At 45.6% G+C, this 19,655-nt stretch overlaps 1 protein-coding gene across 1 annotated transcript in view; it reads left to right on the top strand.

Moving 5' to 3' along the window:
- Positions 1 to 19,110, top strand: part of HCN2 (hyperpolarization activated cyclic nucleotide gated potassium and sodium channel 2) — a 104,888-nt gene extending 85,778 nt beyond the window's left edge. The window contains exons 3-8 of the mRNA XM_058163549.1: positions 3,951 to 4,112; positions 5,939 to 6,157; positions 11,029 to 11,175; positions 13,440 to 13,680; positions 15,441 to 15,605; positions 17,306 to 19,110. Of these exons, the coding sequence (XP_058019532.1) occupies positions 3,951 to 4,112; positions 5,939 to 6,157; positions 11,029 to 11,175; positions 13,440 to 13,680; positions 15,441 to 15,605; positions 17,306 to 18,348 (1,977 nt within the window). The 3' untranslated portion in view covers positions 18,349 to 19,110. The remainder of the gene's footprint in view (positions 1 to 3,950; positions 4,113 to 5,938; positions 6,158 to 11,028; positions 11,176 to 13,439; positions 13,681 to 15,440; positions 15,606 to 17,305) is intronic.
- Positions 19,111 to 19,655: the final 545 nt, after the last annotated feature.

Below are 19,655 nucleotides of genomic sequence, written 5' to 3' on the forward strand. Positions count from 1 at the left end.
AGCTACTTCGTGTCACCTGCTTGCCATATGGCTGTTGTATGTGTTAAAAAATTTGAGCAAAATTCTTATCCTGGATAAGAAAAATGAAAATTTACCATACCTGATATGTATTTGTATAAACCTTTTCTGACCAATAAAAACTTTTTGAATAAAAAAAAAAAAAAACTTGGGTGAAAAATCCACCAGAAATGGAGAGGATAAAATATGTGGAATGTGGATTTATAATGGTTGGAAAGGAAATCAGAAGCCATTCCTTTATATCTTTTTTTCTTTTATTCTTATCAACGTTCTTCTCTTTATTTTTACTTTCCTTTTTTCTTTAAATTTGAACTCTTCGTTCAATAATCTTTTAAAATAATTAAACATCCAGTTTCGACTCTCACCTAGACTGGAAAATATAGAAAAAAGAAATCTGAGCACAAGCCAGTCCGAAATCTTTCCCATCATGGTATCAAACAATGTCATGAAATCCTCAAGGGCAAAGTATGACTCAGAGAAATAACAGAATAACAGAGTTGGAAAGGGACTTTGGAGATCTTCTAGTCCAACCCCCTGCCCAGGCAGGAAACTCTACACCACTTCAGACAAATGGTTGTCCAATCTCTTCTTAAAAACTTCCAGTGTTGGAGCATTCACAACTTCTGGAGAGAAGTTGTTCCACTGATTAATTGTTCTCACTGTCAGGAAATTTCTCCTTAGTTCTCACTTGCTTCTCTCCTTGGTTAGTTTCCACCCATTGCTTCTTGTTCTACCCTCAGGTGCTTTGGAGAATAGCTTGACTCCCTCTTCTTTGTGGCAGCCCCTGAGATATTGGAACACTGCTATCATGTCATCCCTGGTCCTTCTTTTTCATTAAACTAAAGGAAGAGAATTGACTTTTCTTCAACCCAAATTTGGGGTTAAAAATAACAAAAGCTAGAAGTGTTTGAAAACCTTACCCCTTCCTTTCTGTTAATACCACCTCATTCCTGGCTTCCACGCTGTGACCCTTGCAATTTAAATGAAGAAATAAGGATGCTTCATAGCATTCTATTCGTCATCTTATTCTTGGGCCATAATATTAATTCATAACAATAATGTGGGGTCCTCGATACTCTCTCTGCTTGGTTGTTGGCCTGAAGATGTTTCATTGAGGATGATTGGGTAATACCATCAATGCTTGTGAGCGTGCACAGAAATTATAATAACAGTTCATTAAACCTGTATGAAATCTGGTTGGCTCAGTAATCAAAGAAATCACAGAAAAATCAATTAAAAAAAAATAAAGATAAAAATGGCAGGCAGAGTCTCACTCTTCTCTGCCAAAGATAGGTGAATAATTGAGAAAATGTCATCACATATGTAATAATAATAATAATATCAGAGTTGGAAGGGACCTTGGAGGTCTTCTAGTCCAACCCCTTGCCCAGGCAGAAAACCCTACACCATTTCAGACAAATGGCTATCCAACATCTTCTTAAAAACTTCCAGTGTCGGAGCATTTACAACTTCTGCAGGCAAGTTGTTCCACTGATTAATTGTTCTAACTGTCAGGAAATTTCTCCTTAGTTCTAAGTTGCTTCTCTCCTTGATTAGTTTCCACCCATTGCTTCTTGTTCTACCCTCAGGTGCCAAATTCCAGATTCAGTCCTTGATATTCCTAGTTATTAGCATCAGTAGAATTGGTAGAGGATCCATTTGGGAAAAATGCATTTGAGAAGCCATTTGGGAATCGCCCCCAAGATCAGAGGCAGTAACAGATTTGGAAGTGACCTTTTTTTAAAGAAATATTTTTTATTTTTTTAATATAAACATTCCATCTTCCCTTAAACAGTGTGTTTTTCTGGGTACAAATATCTCTGTGCAATAACCATCAAGATTTACAACAGCATTCATTACATTGATATTAATTCTCTGATTTTACAGTTGTAATATTGAACGTAGTAAACCTATTCATTTTTCCCTCTTAACACATCTTCTAATAAGAATATAATAATATTAAGCATAATAATCCTAATAGTCATAATAGTAACAATCATCATGTTGTTTACATCCTTAACGTATTTTCTGCTGTTCTTTAATCTCCTTCTTTTATTTCCAACTTCCATTTTTATTCTCTAACCATTGATAAAATAATTCCCATATCATATAATATTCAGTTTGCTCTTTCTCCTTAATTACAAGCGTTCTATTCTGTTCTGTTCATTTCTGCACATTCTGATATTTTTCTAATCACATTCTCATCAGTAGGGGTCTCTTAACTTTTCTGATTTTGTGCAAATACAATTCTAGCTGCAGTTAATACATGAATAATTAAATATGCATTCTCTTTACTATAAGTTTCAGGTAAAATCCCCAACAAAAATATTTCTGGTTTTAAATCAGTGTGCTGCTTTATCATCTTTTCCAGCCATGTATGTATTTTTGTCCAATATTTTTTTGCTTCTACACATGTCCACCAAATATGATAATAGGACCCAGGTATCTGGTGGCACTCGATTTGGAAGTCACCTTGAAGATCATCATCTTTGGTAATGTTGTGGTCCACCAGCAGCCCATGGAGTTAGCAGCGGAGTTGGACAGTGAGGAGGCTGGGGAGGACAATGGGTCAGTCCTGGAGTCAAGGGAAGGCCCGAATGAGGGTTCTGCATCGGAGGCAGAGATGGGGCCAAGGTCATCTGGGAGCGATGCGCAGACTCTGGAGCCTCCAGAGGCAGACAGCAGAGAGACAGAGGAACAGGAGGAGCCTGTTCCTAGTGCGTGCATGCGCAGAGCTGCCAGAAGGCAAGAGCAGCTAAAGCAAAAAGGACGACTAGGGAGTAAGGCCAGGAGATGATTGGCCCCTCCCATAAGGCTTAAAAGAGCAGCAAAGGCTCTTGGGCTCTTTGTAGGAAAGCAACGTTGCTACATCTGTTTCTATTCGGCGTCTCTTGTTTCTGAACTTTGTGGGGCTTTGCCAAGAAAAGCCTTTGGCAGGGTGCCAAAGAAGATAAAGGTTTGTGATAAGGCTGAAGGACTTTTTTCTGAAGGATTTGTTTTGGAATTAATTTGGACTAAGCTGGGAATGAAGTAATTCCCAGCTGTTATAATAAAATTAGGTTTGTTTAAGACTTAAGTGTGTCTTTTATGCCTAAATGAGCCTAGATCACAACAGGTAAATAAGTTCGCCCCCCTCTTCCATGTGGCAGCCCTTCAAGTATTGGAAGACTGCTATCACATCGTCCCGGTCATTTTTTTCATCAGACTAGACATACCCAATTCCTGCAACCGTTCTTCATATGTTACAGCTTCTAGGCCACTAATCATCCTTGTTGCTCTTCTCTGCACTCTTTCCAGAATCTCAACATCTTTTTTGTATGGGGTGACCAAAATTGGGTGCAGTATTCTAGATAACGATCTTACTAAGGCTTTATAAAACAATACAGGTAGTCCCTGACTTACAACAGTTCATTTAGTGACCATTCGAAGTGACAACAGCGCTGAAAACAGCACTGATGACCGTTTTTCAGAAGCGTGGCCATTGCAGCATCCCCGTGGTCATGTGATCCCAAATTCAGACGTTTGGCCACCGGTTCCTATTTATGACCGTTGCTGTGTCCCAAGGTCATGGGATCCCCTTTTGTGACCTGATAAGCAAAGTCAATAGGGAAAGCAGATTCACTTAACAACCGAGTGACCAGCTGATCGCCTGCAGCGATTCGCTTCGCAATCGGAGCAAGAAAGGTTGTGAAATGTCGCAGTTGACTCACTCCACAAACGTCTCCCTTAACGACAGGAATTTTGGGCTCCGTTGTGGTCGTAAGTCAAGGACTACTGTACATCAATATTGACTTATTTTTCTGACTCCTAACAGCAACCTCTTGAACAGCATTCGACCACCAGGCTGGTCTGAAGCATCTCAGGTTCTCCAACATGGGGACTCTTTGCAATTTAACTCATTTCTCCCTTCCACCCCCGTCCCCCCGGGGCAGATATTCCACATGACGTATGACCTGGCCAGCGCCGTGATGCGAATCATCAATCTCATCGGGATGATGCTCCTTCTTTGCCACTGGGATGGCTGCCTCCAGTTCCTCGTTCCGATGCTGCAGGATTTCCCTACTGACTGCTGGGTCTCCATCAACGGCATGGTGGTAAGTCAGATGGAAACAGGCAACGGTGGGGGGGGGAGCGGTCCTGATCACTGCAAGGGCCCTCTTCCTCCTCCTCCTCCTCGTCTTCTTCTCCTTTTCCTTCTTCCTCTTTTTCCTTCTTCTTCCTCTTCCTCTTCCTCCTCCTCTTCTTCTTCTCCTTCTCCTTCTCCTCCTTCTCCTCCTTCCTCCTCCTCCTCTTCTTCCTTCTTCTTCCTCTTCTTCCTTCTTCCTTTTCCTCCTCCTCTTCTTCTTCTTCTTCCTCTTCTTCTCCTTCTTCTTCCTCTTCCTCTCCTCCTCCTCTTCTTCCTCTTCCTCCTCCTCCTCTTCCTCTTCTTCTTCTTCTTCCTCTTCTTCCTTCTTCTTCCTTTTCTTCCTCCTCCTCCTCTCTTCTTCTTCTTCTCCTTCTCCTTCTCCTCCTTCCTCCTCCTCCTCCTCTTCTTCCTTCTTCCTTCCTCCTCCTCTAGTCCCATCTTAGAAATAAAAGCCAGCAGGATGACTTTGGGCCAATCACCAGGAGACTGTGAGTTCTAGTCCCATCTTAGAAATAAAAGCCAGCAGGATGACTTTGGACCAATCACTAGGAGACTGTGAGTTCTAGTTCCATCTTAGATATGAAAGCCAGTTGGGTGACTTTGGACCAATCATCAGGAGACTGTGAGTTCTAGTCCCATCTTAGACCTGAAAGCCAGTTGGGTGACTTTCCAATCATCAGGATACTGTGAGTTCTAGTCCCATCTTAGAAATAAAAACTAGCAGGATGACTTTGGACCAATCACTAGGAGACTGTGAGTTCTAGTTCCATCTTAGACATGAAAATCAGTTGGGTGACTTTGGGCCAATCATCAGGAGACTGTGAGTTCTAATCCTGCCTTAGAAATAAAAGCCAGCAGGATGACTTTGGGCCAATCACCAGGAGACTGTGAGTTCTAGTTCCATCTTAGACATGAAAGCCAGTTGGGTGACTTTGGGCCAATCATCAGGAGACTGTGAGTTCTAGTCCTATTTTAGAAATAAAAGCTAGCAGGATGACTTTGGACCAATCACTAGGAGACTGTGAGTTCTAGTTCCATCTTAGACCTGAAAGCCAGTTGGGGGACTTTGGGCCAATCATCAGGAGACTGTGAGTTCTAGTCCCATCTTAGAAATAAAAGCTAGCAGGATGACTTTGGACCAATCACTAGGAGACTGTGAGTTCTAGTCCCATCTTAGACCTGAAAGCCAGTTGGGTGACTTTGGGCCAATCATCAGGATACTGTGAGTTCTAGTCCCATCTTAGAAATAAAAGCTAGCAGGATGACTTTGGACCAATCACTAGGAGACTGTGAGTTCTAGTCCCATCTTAGACATGAAAGCCAGTTGGGTGACTTTGGGCCAATCATCAGGAGACTGTGAGTTCTAGTCCCATCTTAGAAATAAAAGCTAGCAGGATGACTTTGGACCAATCACTAGGAGACTGTGAGTTCTAGTCCCATCTTAGACCTGAAAGCCAGTTGGGTGACTTTGGGCCAATCATCAGGATACTGTGAGTTCTAGTCCCATCTTAGAAATAAAAGCTAGCAGGATGACTTTGGGCCAATCACCAGGAGACTGTGAGTTCTAGTCCCATCTCAGACATGAAAGCCAGCTTCCTGCATCTTCTTCAGTTCCTTTGACCTCTCATCTCTGAGTGCACCCTTCCTAACCTATTTTCAGAAATCTGGATTTTAAAAAAAGAGGGAGATAGATTGGACGTTGAAATAATGAATTTTTAGAGACACAACCATTGGTCTAACTCCCTTTGCAGGACAATCTATTTAACTGGATTTGTTTTCATTTCTCCGCTGTAGAACGATTCCTGGAGCGAGCTGTATTCCTTTGCGCTCTTCAAGTCCATGAGCCACATGCTTTGCATCGGATACGGGCGCCAGGCGCCGGAAAGCATGACTGACATCTGGCTGACGATGCTGAGCATGATTGTGGGAGCGACATGCTACGCCATGTTTATCGGCCATGCCACAGCCCTCATCCAGTCTCTGGATTCCTCTCGGCGCCAGTATCAAGAAAAGGTACGAGAGGTTTGGGGAGTGGTCTGCTTTTTTTAAAGTCATTTCTTTCATTTCTCCCCTTTTTTCCTTCTCTATATTCTTTTTCCCCCTTCTATTCAATCGTGTCCTATTCTCGGATGCTGCCTGGACATATCCCTGCTGTATTCTTGGCAAAGATTTTCAGAAATGATTTGCCATTGCCTTCTTCCTAGGACTGAAAGAGAGTGACTGGCCCAAGGACACCCAGCCGGCTCTCGTACCTAAGGCGGGACTAGAACTCACCATCTCCTGGTGATTGGCCCAAAGTAACCCAGCTGGCTTTCATGCCTTAGGCGGAACTAGAACTCACTGCTCCCGGATAATTGGCCCAAAGTCACCTAGTCAGCTTTCATGCCGAACATGAAAATAGAACTCTCAGTCCCCCAGTTTCTAGTACAGGGCCCCCCATCTCCATTTTTGGATGCCACAGGCTCCTGCAACCCTCTCCCAGCGAAAATAGGGCCCCCCATCTCCGTTTTCGGCTTCCACAGCCTCCTGCAACCTTCTGCCAGCGAAAACGGGGACCCCATCTCCGTTTTCGGCTTCCACAGCCTCCTGCAACCTTCTGCCAGCGAAAACGGGGACCCCATCTCCGTTTTCGGCTTCCACAGCCTTTTGCAACCATTTGCCAGCGAAAACAGAGCTTGGGAGGGCCACATGCGGCCTTCCCGAGCTCTGTTTTCACTGGCAGAGGGTTGCAGGAGGCCATGGCAGCCAAAAACGGAGCTCAGGAACCCGTTTTCGCTGGCAGAGCACTTGGGCGCCTCCCGACAGGCGTGACATCAAGCCAGCCACATTCATGCGCCCCCCCCACCCTCGGTCAAACACAACCCTGATGCGGCTCTCAATGAAATTGAATTTGACACCCCTGTTATACATACATACATACATACATACCTCTATATGTGTGTGTGAGTGTGTGTGTGGAATTTGATCACAAGCTCCCATAGTGGGCTACGTATTGAAATAATACTGGCAAATTTTTAAAAAGTTAAAGTTAGAGAAGTTAAAAAGTTAGAGAAGCCTGCAAGCCTGCCCTCGGATGATGACAGCAATTTGGGGGCAACTTCTGCCTGGGTAGCAATGGTGGGTTTTAAATTTTTTTACCACCGGTTCTGTGGGGGTGGCTTGATGGGCATGCCAGGGAAAGGATACTGTAAAATCTCCATTCCCTCCCGATCAGCTGGGACTCGGGAGGCAGAGAATAAATGGGGGTGGGACCAGTCAGAATTTTTACTACCGGTTCTCCAAACTACTCAAAATTTCCGCTGCCGGTTCTCCAGAGCTGGTCAGAACCTGCTGAAACCCGCCTCTCCTGGGTAGGATAAGTGAGAAACTCAAGACATGAACAGCATTCTTGATTTGCCATTTTTCTCCAAATCAAGTCTCCCACTTTTGCTTTTTTGGGGATATCATTTTGCAACGATCTGAGAATTTTGGGTCATCTTATTTACTGGAAGCATGGGTCACCTTTATCTCAGACCACTCCCCTCCCTGATTATATGTAACGGACCTTGGGAGACGAGTGGGGGGATCGCCTAGAGGGGAGGTGGGGGGGTGTCTCCAAATTTGGCAACTTTAAGGCTTGTGGACTTCAATTCCCAGAATTCCTCAGCCAGCCATGCTGAGGAATCCTGGGAGTTGAAGTCCACCAGTCTTAAAGTTGCCAAGTTTGGAGACCCCTGGACTAGAGCAGGGGTCTGCAAACTTGGCTCTTTTAAGACTGGTGGACTTCAACTCCCAGAGTTCCTCAGCCAGTTTGCTGACTGAGGAACTCTGGGAGTTGAAGTCCACCAGTCTTAAAAGAGCCAGGTTTGCAGACCCCTGCCCTAGAGAACAATCCAATAAGAGAAGAGGAGGGGGAATCCAAAGCTGCATAACAGGCAGAGAAAGAAACTCAGAAAGGGTCCTTCCTAATTTATCAGGCTTATCAAAAGAGATTGTGGGAGATTTGTATTTTCAGATTTGAAAGATTCTGTTAATGTTGTTTTAAAATAATTGGATCATCTGGTCGTATTTCCTGTCTAGGAAGGCTGACGTTTGGTAATACTCTGCATAATATTTTTTTCTCTTTTCCTTATCTATTTAATTAGTAGTAATTGTTCCCAGTGGTGAAATGTAAAATTTGTTACTACCGGTTCTGTAGGCGTGGCTTGGTGGGAGGGTAATGTGACTGGATGGGCATGGCTAACTTTTTTTTTTTACTTTTAAAAGCATTTTTTTTTTGCCTTTAAAAGAAAAAAAAGCCTCTGACAATCAATTGCGCTGCTCAGCTGGGATCATCAGAGCCTTTTAAAAGCGTTTTTTCTACAACCTCTTCGGTAGAAAAATGCTTTTAAAACACTCTGACGATCCCAGCTGAGCCGCACAATCATCAGAGGCATTTTTTTAAAAAAAGCATTTGTTTGGCTGAAGAAAAAATGCTTTTAAAAGTTAAATGCTTTTAAAAGTTAAAACAAAAGCCTCTGATGATCGCGTGGCTCAGCTGGAATCACCAGAGCTTTTTAAAAGCATTTTTTTTCAACTTCTTCGGCCGAAGAGGTTATAGAAAAAATGCTTTTAAAAGGCTCTGACGATCCCAGCTGAGCAGCGCGATCATCAGAGGCTTTTCTTTTTACTTTTAAAAGCATTTGTTTGGCCGAAGAAAAAATGCTTTAAAAAACAACAACAAACCTCTGATGATCGCGCGGCTCAGCTGGGCATGGGGGGGGGGAAACAGGAATTTTTTTTTCTCCGAACCACCCGCCACCATCACTACTGGATTGGGCGATCCGGTCCGAACCGTGAGCCTTTCACCTCTGATTGTTCCCCTTTTCACTTCGATGGCCCATAGATTAAAATATTCTTTTTTTTTTCTTCCCTAGAGGTTTGAGTCAAAGTAATCCTCAACATACAGCCACAATTGAGCTCAAAATCCCCATTGCTAAGCAAGACAGCTGTGGATTTTTGCCCCTGTTACAACTTTTCTAGCCACAGCTGTTAAGTGGATCACTGCAGGGGTTAAGTTAGCAAAACGGTTGTTAGGTGAATCCTGGTTTCCTCATTGACTTTGTTTGTCAGAAGGTCGCGAGAGCTGATCACATGACCCTGGGACACTGCCACCGTCATTAAGATAAGTCAGTTGCTAAGCAATCATGCGATTGAACGGTCATAAGTCGCTTTTTTCAGTGCGGTTGTAACTTCGAATGGTCCCTAAACGAACGGTTGTAAGCCAAGATCCACCTGTATTTTGGATTCCAACTTCATGTTATCTGATTTGGCCTCTTATTTTCTCTTCTTTTAGAGTAGCTACTTTTTTCTCTGTCTTTAGTGTTTTAGGACAAGCCTCTTTTTCTGAGTCTCCTCCCTCTCTCCTTGGCCCCTGAGCAGTTACCGTGTTTCCCCGAAAATAAGACCCTGTCTTATATATTTTTGAGAACCCCGAAATAAGCCCTTGGCCTTCTTTTCGGGGAGGTCTATTTTCGGGGAGAAGGAGTAGGGCCTTCTCTGTGGGAGCACCAACACTCTGGAACGAACTCCCCCCTGGCTTACGTCAAGTGTCTGATCTTCGGACCTTTCGTCGTGAGCTTAAAACATATTTATTCATTCAAGCAGGACTGGCATAAATAGTTGTTTTTAAATTGGGGTTTTAATAATATTTTAAATTTTTAAATGTTTTAATTATCGGCCGCATAGTAATAGTTCATTTTAAATTCTTTTAATTGTATATATTCTGTGTTTTATTTTGGCTGTACACCGCCCTGAGTCCTTCGGGAGAAGGGCGGTATAGAAATTTAATAAAATAAATAAATAAATAAATAAATTTTGGGGCGCATGGAGCACGACGGGGCTCCTCTTGCCGTCTTATCTGATTTCCAGCTCTGCGTTTAAATATTTTTGGGGAGGGCTTATTTTTTTGTGGGGGGGGAGGCTTATTTTATAGCCCATGCATTCAAAAGCCCGATCGGGCTTATTATCAGGGGATGTCTTATTTTTGGGGAAACAGGGTAGCTCTTGCCAGCTGTGATGCAATAGAACAGGGATGTCAAACTCAAATTTCATGGAGCACCACATCAGGGTTGTGGTTGACCTCGGGGCGGGGCGGGGGGGTGGTGGGCTGATTGGGTGGGTGTGGCCATCTTGACGCCACTCCCCCAAACTCCTGCCATGTTTCTTCTTTGCATTGGGTAAACCCGACGGAAGCAACGCCGGGCTATTTACGAGACCGCCTGCTGCCACCGATAGCCTCCCATCGACCTGTGCGCTCCCACAGAGTGGGCCTTCTCAGGGTGCCGTCAACCAAACAATGTCGGTTGGCGGCCCCCAGGGGGAGAGCCTTCTCTGTGGCGGCACCGGCCCTTTGGAATGAGCTGCCTCCGGGGTTGCGCCAACTCCCCGACCTCCGGACCTTCAAACGTGAACTGAAGACTTTTATTATTCCATCGTGCGGGACTGGCCTAAGCGTAATTTTAAATTGAAAGTTTAAATGGGTTTTATGTTGGTCTATGACCGTTTTAGTTTGATTCGGCCTATTAAATATTTGTTTTTAATTCTGTTTTAAATTTGGTGTTCGTATTTTGTGTTTTTAAATATGGCTGTAAACCGCCCTGAGTCCTTCAGGAGAAGGGCGGTATAGAAATTAAATTATAAATAAATAAATAATAAATAAACGCTGGCCGGCCCTTTACATTTTTCAAGATGGCCCCCACGGGCCGGATCCGACCACATTGCGGGCCGGATCCAGCCCACAGGCCTTGTGTTTGACAACCCCTGCAACAGATTTATCCCTGACTTGCTTTGATTTCCCTTTCCTTTGCGTTCCTGAAGTCTTAAGCCTTCTGCTTAAGGTCTCTCCCGGTTAATTTCTCCTGCAGTACAAACAAGTGGAACAGTACATGTCCTTCCACAAACTCCCAGCTGACTTCCGGCAAAAGATCCACGACTACTATGAACATCGCTACCAGGGCAAAATGTTTGATGAGGACAGCATCCTTGGGGAGCTGAACGAGCCTCTGCGAGAGGTAAGCTTCATCCATACACCCGAAGGGGATGGGACCATGAGAAGGGGCCTCTGGAGGCTCAACAGACTAAGGAGTCTGTTATTAACACAGCTGCTTGCAATTACTGCAGGTTCGAGTCCCACCAGGCCCAAGGTTGACTCAGCCTTCCATCCTTTACAAGGTAGGTAAAATGAGGACCCAGATTGTTGGGGGCAATAAAAGTTGACTTTGTATAGAATATACAAATGGATGAATATTGCTTAATACAGTGTAAGCCGCCCTGAGTCTTCGGAGAAGGGCGGGATATAAATTCAAATTTAAAAAAAAAGGTGGACAAGCAAGGGATGGATCTTGGCTGAAGGTCTTCATTGTCCAATAGTGGAATTTAACAGAATAACAGAGTCGGAAGGGACCTTGGAGGTCTTCTAGTCCAACCCCCTGCTCAAGCAGGAAACCCTACACCACTTCAGACAATTGGTTATCCTGTCTGTTCTTTAAAACCTCCAGTGTTAGAACATTCACAACTTCTGGAGGCAAGTTGTTCCCCTGATTAATTTTTCTCACCGTTAGGAAATTTCTCCTTAGTTCTAGGTTGATTCTCTCCTTGGTTAGTTTCCATCCATTTTTTTCTTGTTCTTCTATCAGGTGCTTTGGAGAATTAGCTTGACTCCCTCATTTTTGTGGCAGCCCCTGAGATATTAGAACACTGGTATCATGTCACCCCTAGTCCTTCTCTTCATTAGACTAGACTTATCCAATCCCCGCAACCATTCATCAGACTAAACTTGAAAATGGACCCTCCATATCATGAGGTAGCCTACCTTAGGCAACCTTGGAAGATCATTTCATGGGTTAATCTCTTTCTGGGGTCTGCTCTTTAAGGCTGATTGGTCTAAATCTGTGTTTTTGAAACTTGGCAATTATAAGATCTGTTGGCTTTCAATTCCCAAAATTCCGCAGCCAGCAGTAACTTCTTGGAGCTGAAGTCCACAAAATTTAAAATTACTAGATTGGGAAATACTGATTTAAGAAAGGGGTCTCCAACCTTGATCCCTTTAAGACTTGTGGACTTCAACTCCCAGAGTCCCTCAGCCAGCAAAGCTGGCTGAGGAACTCTGGGAGTTGAAGTCCACAAGTCTTAAAGGGACCAAGGTTGGAGACCCCTGATTTAAGATTCCAGCTTCCGGCCTTAAAAGTACCCCATACTTCAAAAAAAAAAAAAAAGCGGGGAGACACACAAAAGTTGGAGCCCACCCATTTTTTAAGACAACTTGAAAGTTCCCCCAAAACAGCACTGTGTCCTATGAATGAGCAGGTTTTTTTTTTTATTTGAATTTATATCCCGCCCTTCTCAGGGCGGCTTACATTGTGTTAAGCAATAGTCTTCATCTATTTGTATATTATATACAAAGTCAACTTTATTGCCCCCAACAATCTGGGTCCTCATTTTACCTACCTTATAAAGGATGGAAGGCTGAGTCAACCTTGGGCCTGGTGGGACTTGAACCTGCAGTAATTGCAAGCAGCTGTGTCAATAACAGACTGTCTTAGCAGCTATCAAATAGCATATGAGTAAATTTAGGAAATATTTTGTACTAGATATATTTCTGAAGGAGAGGGGAATTGAGAGTGTGATTATGTGTGGAGTGACTAGAGATTATAATTTAGGAATTATTTTGGATTATGATTGTTAGTTTTGATACCCTGCATTTTGTTCTGGGAAGTCGGGGGGGGGGGGTAAGGGGGAGGGGAATTGGGGGCTTGAGGGTAGAGGATGGAGTGATGGTTAATGTACAGGGATTATTGAAGATGTATAAATATAATTAATGTAGGGTCGGGTCTGCCCAGTTACCATTTTAGAACGGTGGGGAGGGAGAAAAGAGGAGAGAGTAGGAGGTAGGAAAGAGGAGAAGAGGAAGGAAGAGGGGTAGAAGAGGGAGAAGGAAGGTGTAGGGTGGAGGGAGGAGAGGATGTAGGTAAGAGAAGGAGAGGAAGGTCTGGAAAGTAGAAGAAGGTAGAAGAGGGAAGAGTGTTAAAAAGGGGGGTGGTGACTGGGCAAGCCCGACTAATTGTATATAACTGTACATTGGGATGAGCTGTTTGATATGATTGTAAAAATAAAACTTTTTTATGAAGGAAAAAAAAACCAGACTGTCTTAGCAGCCTGAGCCACCAGAGGCCCAGAAGTTGTCTTCTCTTGACCCAAAGGAACATTGAAGAAAATGCTATTTTTGCGTAAGTAAGTCATGGTGAGACTCATTTTTGTTGTGTCCGTCACTCTCCAGGAGATTGTCAACTTCAACTGTCGCAAACTGGTGGCCTCCATGCCGCTCTTTGCCAACGCCGACCCCAATTTTGTCACGGCCATGCTTACCAAACTGAGGTTCGAAGTCTTTCAACCAGGGGACTACATCATCAGAGAAGGCACCATCGGGAAAAAGATGTACTTCATTCAACATGGGGTGGTCAGTGTCCTCACCAAAGGCAATAAAGAGATGAAGCTTTCAGATGGTTCCTACTTTGGAGGTGAGATAAATCAAGGCCTTCCTCATTCCTATTTGTGGCATTCTTAGGCACAGGGACAGGTTTCCTTCCTAAAATGAGGTACCCTTGGCATTTTAAGGTTTTGGTTACTACCTTCAAAGCGCTCCATGGCTTAGGGCCTGGGTACTTACGGGACCGCCTACTGTTACCTCATGCCTCCCACTGACCCGTACGCTCACACAGAGAGGGACTTCTCAGGGTGCTGTCCGCCCAACAATGTTGGCTGGCGGCCCCCAGGGGAAGATCCTTCTCTGTGGGGGCTCCTACCCTCTGGAACGAACTTCTCCCTGGTTTACGCCAAATATCTGACCTTCGGACCTTTCGCCGCAAATTGAAAACATATTTATTTATTCGCGCGGGGCTGGCTTAAATTTTGTTGTATTTTAAATTTATATTTTATATTTCTAAATTTTATATGAATTTTAAGGGGTTTTTAGAATTTTAAATGTTTTAAAGTTTCGGCCAAATTGTATAATAAGTTTTTTAATTTTGTTTTAATTGTATATTGTATTGTTTTTGGATTTTTATTCTGGCTGTACACCGCCCTGAGTCCTTCGGGAGAAGGGCGGTATAGAAATCTAATAAATAATAATAATAATAATAATAATAATAATAATAATAATAATAATAATAATAATAATAATAATAATAATAATAATAATAATAATAATTCGGAGAACATAAGTTTGCTTCCAGAGGTAGGATTCTACTGGTTTGGACCGGTTCAAGTGAACTGGTTTTCTCCGATGATCAGCTGGGCCCGAACCGGTTTTCTCCAATGATCAGCTGGGCCTAAACTGGTTCGCTCTGACAATCAGCTGGAGCTGAACTGGTTTTCTCCAACGATCAGCTGGGCCTGAACTGGTTCGTTCTGACGATCAGCTGTGCCTGAACCGGTTTTCTCCAACGATCAGCTGGGCCTAAACTGGTTCGCTCTGACGATCAGCTGGACCTGAACTGGTTCGCTCTGACGATCAGCTGTGCCCGAACCGGTTTTCTCCGACGATCAGCTGGGCCTGAACTGGTTCGCTCCGACGATCAGCTGGACCTGAACTGGTTCACTCTGACGATCAGCTGTGCCCGAACCAGTTTGCTCTGACGATCAGTTGTGCCCAAACCGGTTCACTCTGACAATCAGCTGGGCCCACTCACCAACCCCTGCCCTTTACTCACCTCTATCTTCACAGCTGATTAGCGCGGCAGTGTGGATTGCCGCGCCTCAGCTGTTTTAATTCCCTAGCACTAACACGAAAGGTGATTTTTCATTCAACTATGCAGGCACACAGAGCGCACGTCTGTCACGGGCAGGCACAAAGCATGCCATCACCAAACCGGTTGTTAAAACCGGAAAGATCCTACCACGGTTTGGTTCGCTTTCAAAATGGCTCCCACAGAAGACTAGACCATTCCCAAAATGGCTGTCGGGATAGGCATGAGCAGGTCCCAAACTGTCCAGAAGACAAAATAGCCCCAAAGAATTTTTTTTTAATCTTCGTGTTAAAGAAAGAAAAAGAAAAGAACTGATTTTAAAATTGTGGGTATTAATAGTAACCACCTTGACTGGAAATAGTTGAAGGAAAAATGGTGGGATCTAGTAGATATCTAAGTAGGCTTTGTGAAGGACAGGAAGAAGTTGGTTTTAACCTCACAAAGAATGTATATATTCTTCTATCATTAACGGGAAAATCATTTGGAATCCAGTTTTGGGGATTGAACTCATCACCTTTTCACCTTTTCTCCAGAGATTTGCCTCCTGACCAGAGGGCGTCGAACTGCGAGTGTCCGTGCAGATACCTATTGTCGCTTGTACTCCCTCTCCGTGGACAATTTTAATGAGGTCCTGGAGGAATACCCCATGATGAGGCGGGCTTTCGAAACGGTTGCCCTGGATCGCCTGGATCGCATCGGTACGTTGGAAGAATTGGCATGGGGAGGGAAGAGGAGGGGCCGATGGGCCACAGTGTCCCAGTTTGAAAACACTGGTGGAAAAAAAAGACATCCAGGTTTTATTTGGAAGGTATGAGCTGCACGTTAAGAGGAATGGGTAGTCCTCAACTTAAGACCATAATTGAGCCCCAAATTTCTGCTGCTGAGACCTTTGTTAAGTAAGTTCCCGCCCCCAATTTTACAACCTTTCTTGTCACCGTTGTTAAGTGAATTGCAGCAGTTGTTAAGTTAGTAACACGGTTGTTAAGAGATTCAGGCTTCCCCATTGATTTCGCTTGTCAGAAGGTCGCTGTTCTGTCCCCCCTCGCCTCCGTCCGAGCGATGGCTTAATTAGCCGGCACTATAAGCTCTGGCAGCAAACTAGCGAGCATCTTCCAAGTGTCTCTGTTATCTCCCTCAATGCCGATGAGTCACCCAGGAACAAACAGTACTTCAGCTCTTAGTTAAGCAGTTAATTTGCCTGCTACGAAGAGGCACAGCAGCCCTCACTGCTTTTATATCCTGTGGGGTGTGGCTCCATGACTCAGCACTTCCTAGGTCTGCCCCACCCCTGCTTCTGTTGTTCCTGCCTCTCCTGCCTACGAAACCTAGGGTCCAGCCAGGCCTGATTGCCATCAGCTGGGTCTGGAGGCGTGGCCTGGGGGAGGAAAGAGTCAGGAGACGGAGGCCTCGTTATCTCCTCCACCTGGCCTGCCTCTGGCTCCTGGAACTGAGCCAGTTAAGCCGGTGCTTCCGAGATAAGTCCTGATGGCCCTTCCCCCTCACTTTCCAAGTCACTTTCTGGCAGGAGGCCCGGCTCGGGAGGCGCAGACACAACAGCCGCAAAAGGGGATCCCATGACCCCAACGCCACTGCAACCGTCATAAATATGAGTCCGTTGCCAAAAGTCTGAATTGATTACACGATCATGGGGATGCTAGGTGTGGAAAATGGACGCGTCACTTTTTTCAATGGTTTTTGTAACTTTGGTTGAGGAGTACCTGCATTCAAGATATTTCAAGGTTTTGCAGGATACTACAAAGAGCCGTAAAAGCAGCCCAGTTGGCGAACTTTGAAACTGGATTGTAAGTTTCCCCTCTCCCTGGTAGATCCATCCTAACTTCTAATAGTCACTAAGTGACTGGTCATAAGTGGAGGGCTATCTGTAGTTTTCCATGGGTATGGGGAAGCGCTACGGAAGGGTGTCAGTGGACTTGGGTGTCTATGAAGATTCTCAGTCCTCTAGGTCACGGTTGTCCCGAAGGTACTTTTTCCAAATGCAACTGGACTTTCTTTGTTTTTACTTGAAAACGTTTTGCTTTTCATCCAAGAAGCTTCCTCAGTTCTGACTGAATGGTGGAGAATGGAAGGATTTATATTCCTTGCAGTCATCTGGTCGTTAGCGCTCTCTCTGAGGGTTCTCCTTTCAGCAGTTTCCCGAAGGCACAGACAAACCTCCCAAGTGGCCTCAGGGACTCTCAGAGAGAATGCTAACAACCAGATGACTGCAAAGAATATAAATCCTTCACCATAATTCACTCAGAACTGAAGAAGCTTCTTGGACGAGAAGCGAAACGTCCTCAAGGTAAAAAACCAAAGAAAGTCCAGTTGCCTTTGGAAAAAGTACCTTTGGGAGGTTGGACTTGGATGCAAGGAAATCAAATTTGCTCTTCTCTTGCAGGCAAGAAGAACTCCATTCTCTTGCACAAGGTGCAGCACGACCTCAATTCTGGCGTCTTCAACAACCAGGAGAACGAGATCATCCAGGAGATTGTCAAGTACGACCGGGAGATGGTTCAACAGGCTGAGTTCCAACAGCAAAACCCCATGTACACCCCAGCTCAGCCCCAGGTCACCTCGGCGATCGCCACCCTCCAGCAGGCCGTGGCGATGAGCTTCTGCCCGCAGATGGCCAGCCCGCTGGTTGGCCCAATTAGCCTCGGGTCCCCACGGATGGTCCGCCGGCTCCAGTACCAAGGAGGTCTCCCCGGGGCCTTCTCCATCTCGCCAGCCTTGCTTCAACAGCATCACCAACAGCAGCAGCTGAACCTGCAGCAGCAGCAGCAACAGCAGCAACAACAACAACTGGGTGGCCCGATGTTCCAGAACATGCCGCGGCCCCCGCAGCCGAACGTCCCACTCCAGCAGCAACCCCCACCTCCTCAGCCTCCGCTGGTTGCTTCCGCCGGCCCCTTCCCCTCCGTAGTGTCCAGCCCCTCTTCCCAAAGCCCTCACACCAGCCGGACGTTCCCATACGGGGGTGCTAAGGGTCAGTCGGGGTCCCAGCTCTCGCTAACTCAGCAGAAGCCGCCCGGCTCGCCGCAGCGGATGGCGGCTCACAAGAGCACCCAGGCTCTTCACACAAGCAGTCTCAGCCAGGAGACGCGGCCTCTTTCGGCCTCCCAACCCTCCCTTCCCCACGGCGTTCCTCAAACGCCGAGCCAGAGCCCGCCGTCATCGGCTCACGAGTCCAATGCTTCGATCGCCACAGGGCAGGGGGCCTCGCCGTCGTCGCCTGCCACTTCAACCCAAAATGCCGGTAACACCCCACCAGCCACATCACGGCCGGCGCCCCGGGCGCCCCACCAGATGACCATGGCTGCCGCGTACCCTGGGACAGCTGCCTCAGGCATTCAACAGGACCCGGGCGGTGCCCGCAAGGATTCCATCATTAGCGCCCCTGATACGGACTCAGCAAAGTCTAGGCTTCCGTCCAATTTGTGACCCTCGATTTAATCTGCAGGTGGGGAGGGGGGAGTGTCTGGTAGAGCTGGGAGGGTAGGGCCCCCCCCTCACCCTAGCTGTGGGGCAGCATGAACTGGCAAGGGGGCAGTTCTGCGACACCCCTCTTGGCTCTCTTTCTCTCATGCTGACCATCACATGCTCTGCAATACTAGCGGGGAAGGAGCGGCCCAGATCCGCACAGCCGTGTGCGTCACCAGGTGGGGCTGGGGCACATGGGATTCGTTGTCAGGGAAGCTCGGCGGGACTTCTGCCTCTGCAGGAGGAGCGATGCGTGTGGAGTGGGGGTTTTTTTCCCCCCCTAGCCAGGACACAGGGTGCCAGGGACGAAGGAGCTGCCCGTCCCATCCTCTTCCTCACTAAAGTTTGGCTCCTTCTGGCTGTCATCTTCATCCCGCCTCGCCCTGCTGTGTCCATTCCGTGGAAAGCCATATCTAGATTCTCATGCAATTTAATCCAGTGTGTGTAAAATATATACATACTTATATATATACAGTATATATATATATATATACATATATATAAAATACCGAGAGAAAAATTATATATATTTAGGAGTTAAACCGCATACGCAATGCCTTATACGCCATGCTCCGTGCTGTACCCAAAGGGGAAAGAGATCTGTTGAGGAGTCGTTGAGGAAGGACGGTGTGGAACAATGTCAAGTCTTTCAGGCCGAACTTTTGCTTATCCCTAGAACAGTGTTTCTTAACCGTGGTTGCTTTAAACCGTGTGGACTTCAACTCCCAGAATTCCCCAGCTGGCGTTTGTGGACTTCAACTCCCAGAATTCCCCAGCTGGCATTTGTGGACTTCAACTCCCAGAATTCCCCAGCTGGCATTTGTGGACTTCCAGAATTCCACAGCCAGCATTTGTGGACTTCAACTCCCAGAATTCCACAGCCAGCATAGGAAAGTCAGCAGGCGGAATTCTGGGAGTTGAAGTCCACAAATGCTGGCTGTGGAATTCTGGGAGTTGAAGTCCACAAATGCTAGTCTGGGAATTCTGGGAGTTGAAGTCCAGACAACTTAAACAATCTGAAACGCTGCAATAGAGGACCAAAAGTATGTTGGAGCTCAGGATTAAAGCCGCCATTTTGTGGAGTTTTATTTGTTTCACGCTCGTTTCTATTAAGTGACAGATCAGTTTGCATTTTGCCTCCCTGGAGTAGTCACTTACAGGTAGTCCTCCACTTACGAATATTTGTACAGTGACCTCAGAAAAAGTGACTTGTGACCCGTCCTTGACATTATGACCTGCCTTACATCATCCCCAGAGTCATGTGATTG

Source organism: Ahaetulla prasina, chromosome 1, assembly GCF_028640845.1.
Source record: "Ahaetulla prasina isolate Xishuangbanna chromosome 1, ASM2864084v1, whole genome shotgun sequence".
In the NCBI taxonomy this organism is placed as follows: Eukaryota; Metazoa; Chordata; class Lepidosauria; order Squamata; family Colubridae; genus Ahaetulla; species Ahaetulla prasina.